Below are 4932 nucleotides of genomic sequence, written 5' to 3' on the forward strand. Positions count from 1 at the left end.
AGTACAATACATCATCTTTTTTTAGAAAGATTTGGATTTTTTGACTTTTTTTAATTACTATTTCTTTTGGCATGTATAGGTTGCGTTGGCACCCATGTCACTTAAGTATTTTCCTCCACCTGAGCTCTTAATATAATAGTTCTTCAGATTATGCCCATATAAGATTCACTCGATGCACAGAAGATTTATGCTGTTTTTTCTAACTAATGGCACTGACTATAAATATATTTTTTCCTGATAATTTAGGTCCTAACTTTCAAAAGATCCACCAAACTCGTATTTTTATATAGATATGATGATACATATAGTCATGAATGATACTATGATTTGTAGTTCCTACACTCACATAAAGACCATGAAAACAACACGCGTAACACTACAAAGATGCACATCTAGGACCTACGAGATTAGTAAATAAAGATAATATAAAACGATATGGTGCAATGCATGTTTTCATGGGTTGGTTGTTACTTTCTAGTGCTAATGGAGGCGGGTTGTTTTCCCGCATGTCCCCCATGCTTGTCGACAGTATACGCGCACGATATTTTTTCATGTTGTTTCATAGTGTCTGATCTGCAAAGTTTTGGCAACGCACAAATGATGGTCAGCTCCACTATACTCTCAAAAAAGCTAGCACAAGCACATCATGCATGGATTAGGCTTGCCTCCAAGATGTTGGACCCACATATGTTTTCTGATCTCATACTTACATATGACGTATATTCTGTTGATGCCGACTTCAGAGTCCTTCTAGCAAGCAATTACCCCCAGCACATTTGTCCCGTAAATCTAGTTGGGTATAACAGTGACTAATTGGCTTTTGGTGAAGCCGGGCAATCAAAACTGAGTTTTTAAATTGTTTTATGTTTTATGTTATTTACATTACAAATTAATTCTGAAATCAAACTCATCTTAAATTAACTCGAAAGTATATCATCCTAACATGTCAAAATATACTGCATAGTAGTGTTGTAGTCAAAATTTGGAAAGTTTGACCAAGTTTATAGCAAATTATATTGATGTCTACAGTACCAAATAATGACAACATGAAAGCAATTATTTCACATGAAGATTATATTGATTTATTATTATAAGGATTCATATTTTTTATAAACTTGATCAAAGTTCGCAAAGTTTTGCTAAGAACAATATTAATAATACATATATACTGACATGGAGAGGTTACTAATTTTCCAAGCATGTATTATTGTAGCATGGAGAAGAGTGATGCCACATTTATCCGACAGAATAAAGTTTTAGGCTTCATATATATTTGAGATTAATTGTGCTAATAGCCCCGTGCTAGTTAAAGTGTTGATTGTTTTTAGAAAATTTAGTGTTTGGCTCCCTATTTAGTTTCTTATGAGTTTGGATATATCCTTTTGTTTGGGAAAAATCTAGAGGTTGATGGTGATCTTTTATTTCGGAAAAACAAAAAGTATAGTTTGAACTGCAATGTGAATGTACAATTATCAACTAGTAAATCCAACTTATTTGCACCTAATTTGGTTTATTAATATGAGCAATGTAGTTTATCGTAAGTACTATGCAACAATTTGGATATTAAGACGCACACTTCGATGTCAAGTCCTACTAGTACTAGTTTTTTTTTAACAAATAATATATTAAACTAGCAAGCCGCCTCATTAAAAACCTTCCAGTCCCCGTAGGTACCCTGGTAAGGAAAAGAGTGCGTCTGAAACTTGCCGCCACCACATCAAAGTTAAGTTACATCGTTTATCAAAGTGCTAACAATAAACCTGGGAGCTTCAGCCTCCCAACTACTAGAGCTATTACTAGTGAAACTATCCCTAGCTATCTCATGAGCCACTTGATTAGCTTCTCTCGGGCAGTACTGGAAAGACACAGATCCTATTTGTGATCGCATATCGGTGCAATCCGCGAAAACTGTTGTTGCTTCATTCCACCACGTTTCTTCTCCCGTACATGCTTGGATCACCTCCAGGGAGTCTGACTCCGCCACTACATTGCTGCAACCCATCTTGATCGCGAAAGAAAGACCCTCTCTCATAGCTATTGCTTCCGCCATCAGAGGTGAAGCTACATATTGCAGAAAGGAGCTAGAAGCCGCCACAAAACCACCTTGATGGTCACGAATAATAGCCCCAGTCGAACCTGCATAAGAGTCCACATGAAATGATGCGTCAACGTTTAACTTCACCTCTCGAGGCCCTGGTTTCGACCACTTATTATCAGATGTCACATTCTGGCCTTGGGCCGATAACTTCGCCGAGTTCACCACTATGGAGAGGATAGATATCATGCATCGATATGATGTAGGTACGTGTTCTTCACGGGTTCTTCTTCTTCGCATCCACCATAGATACCAGCTTGTAACACAAACCAGTTCTCTAAGCCCCACATTTTCCAATCCTTGGAAAGTATTATCTTGCACCATCAACAGATGCTCCAGGACTGCAGAACCTGACCGATCCACCTGGGTAGCTTCATCAATGATGTTACTAATCCCCAAGTGCCTCCAAATCTCCTGGGCTGCTGGGCAAGTAAAGAGAAGGTGCAAAACATCCTCAGGTCCCAACCTACAAATCGGACATGCACCAGAAGTACCATGCAATGAACGCCAGATGAATACTTTCACTTTGCTCCGAATTTTTAATTGCCAAAGGGTCTTCCAAACAGGATTAAGCGCTGAAACACTTGGTCTTGCTAGTTGATTAGCCGATCCATAGTGATGGCGCCATTGAATATGATAGCCAGACCTAACTGTGTATCTTCCATGCTTGGTAAAGTGCCAAGCAATAAAATCCTCGTATCCTTGATGATTGATCGGAATTTGCATAATTCTTCGGACGTCCAAAGGGTTGAATAGAACATTCAGCAGCTCCTCATCCCATGTACCAGAAATCGGACAAATGAGTTCGCTCACTTTAGTGTATACCGCGCCTGCTCTCGGCGATAAAACTCGTCTAGATGGGCTCGATGGGATCCAGGGATCCTCCCAGATTTTGATACTGTCTCCATTGCCCACTCTCCAAATGTATCCTCGTTTAAAGGTCTGTAGTCCCGCTATGATGCTTTGCCAAGTAAAGGAGCTTCCAGATTTGGGCCCTGCCTTAAGAATACCCCCCTGAGGATAATATTTAGCTCGGAGAACCTGTGCACATAATGATCCTGGAGCATTTATAAGCCTCCAAGCCTGTTTAGCTAACATTACTAGGTTGAAAGAATGAAAATCCCTAAATCCCATGCCTCCTTCATTTTTTGGGTAACACAGTTTCCATCAAGCCATCCAATGCATTCTTTTAGAGTTTTCATCATCAGAATTGAGAAATAGCATCCATCATACTTTTGCAAATACCTTTAGGGATTTGGAATACTTTTGCAAATACCTTTAGGGATTTGGAATACAGACATTGCATACACTGGGATTGCTTGTGCCACAGCTTTAAGCAAAATTTCTTTCCCTCCCATAGAAAGTAGCTTTTCTTTCCAGCCATTTATTATCTGTATAATCCTCTCAGTGAAATGTTTAAAACAATCACTTCTGTCAGCGCCTACTAGTACTAGTTAATAGCCCAAAGGACATGCATGTCGAGCGTCAACCGCGGTCAAGGACATGAAGGAACAAAATAGAAGAGCAGCCGTCCAGTGCCTCTTTTTTCCTTAGTGGCTATAGCTTGCTTTTGCACCTAGGAGGCAACTTCACTTGACTTAGGTAGGCCAATGCTGCTTTACAAAAGAAAGAATTTGTCACAAAAATGAAAGCAAGTAGGCCAATGGCATTCGTGAAATAAGCTCTTAAATATTTGGTCATTCTGTAGCAACACTTCTTTATATAGAGCACTCCAATGGTCCATCCAACCTCCCACTTACACAGACACACTAACACACGCGCACTTGCAAATTGCGATCTTTCCACTGTCCTTCCCTCGTAGCTCATTACCAATCTGCTAGCTAGCATCACAGCTCATCGCCGGCCATGGGGAACTGCCTGGTGATCCAAGACAGGAAGGAGATCAAGGTGATGAACGTCGTCGACGGTGAGATCCTCAAGACGCTGCCGCCGCCCATCTCGAAGGGCCACCCTGACGCCGATGCGCTTCCGGCGGGCGACATGGGGCAGCTGTACCGCCTGTTCCCGGCCGCCGCCGGGAAGGCGCCTTCTACCGCCCCCGAAGACCAGAGTGCCGTCGTGAGGGTGAAGCTTGTCATCAGCAAGCAAGAGCTCAGGAGGATGCTGGGAAAGGAAGACCAGGCCGTCTCCGTGGACGACATGGTGGCTCTCATGCGAAGACGATCGGAGGAGCAGCAGCGGCAGGAGGAGATCAGTTCCTGCAGGGGGTGGCGCCCTGCCTTGCATAGCATACCTGAAGGCAGCGGTGATCTATTCTACTAGCAGAAGAAATACTGGCCATTTCCGGAGCTTGCTCAACAAAGTGCATATATGGGCAATAAGCATAAGAAATATGCATGTTTGTATGTATATAATTATATACACACAGAGAGATAGGCACAAGAGATGGGGTAGATTTGCTAGGAGTTTTGAGATAGGGGTTATCTTCATGTTGTCTTTGTTGCATGGTTGCATGCATGGATGTAAGACGATGTAAAGATAGTCCTGGAAATCACAACAATATAAACTTCAAAGTTTGAGGCATCCAATGGTTGTTGTTATGAAGCTTAATTTGCTGATCATGATCTCAAACAAAAGTGTTCTCAGCTATGCGTATGTGTTTTGTAGTTCTCATCGTTCTCCTTCTTTTAACAGTTTCGCTATTTCACACGATCTATATTTTAGGTCGATGCTGAGAACAAATACATCTCTCATCATTGAGATTCATACAAGTAGTACAAAAATAGACAGTCCGGAAGATATTTGTGGTGAATATGATTGTTGATTAGTAAAACATAGCCATTTTTTCTAAATCAACTAAATTAAAGACAGTCCCT

General features: G+C 41.1%; 1 protein-coding gene across 1 annotated transcript; it reads left to right on the forward strand.

The window, feature by feature from the left end:
• The first annotated feature begins 3828 nt into the window (after positions 1 to 3828).
• LOC127299798 (uncharacterized) lies at positions 3829 to 4644 on the forward strand. The gene has a single exon (XM_051329845.2). The coding sequence runs from the start codon at positions 3962 to 3964 to the stop codon at positions 4376 to 4378; it is 417 nt and encodes a 138-aa protein (XP_051185805.1). The 5' UTR covers positions 3829 to 3961; the 3' UTR covers positions 4379 to 4644.
• Positions 4645 to 4932: the final 288 nt, after the last annotated feature.

This window comes from Lolium perenne, chromosome 5 (genome assembly GCF_019359855.2).
Source record: "Lolium perenne isolate Kyuss_39 chromosome 5, Kyuss_2.0, whole genome shotgun sequence".
NCBI classification, from domain to species: domain Eukaryota; kingdom Viridiplantae; phylum Streptophyta; class Magnoliopsida; order Poales; family Poaceae; genus Lolium; species Lolium perenne.

Coding starts and splice junctions, on each gene's coding strand:
- LOC127299798 (XM_051329845.2), top strand. CDS start 3,962: ATGGGGAACTGCCTGGTGATCCAAGACAGGAAGGAGATCAAGGTGATG.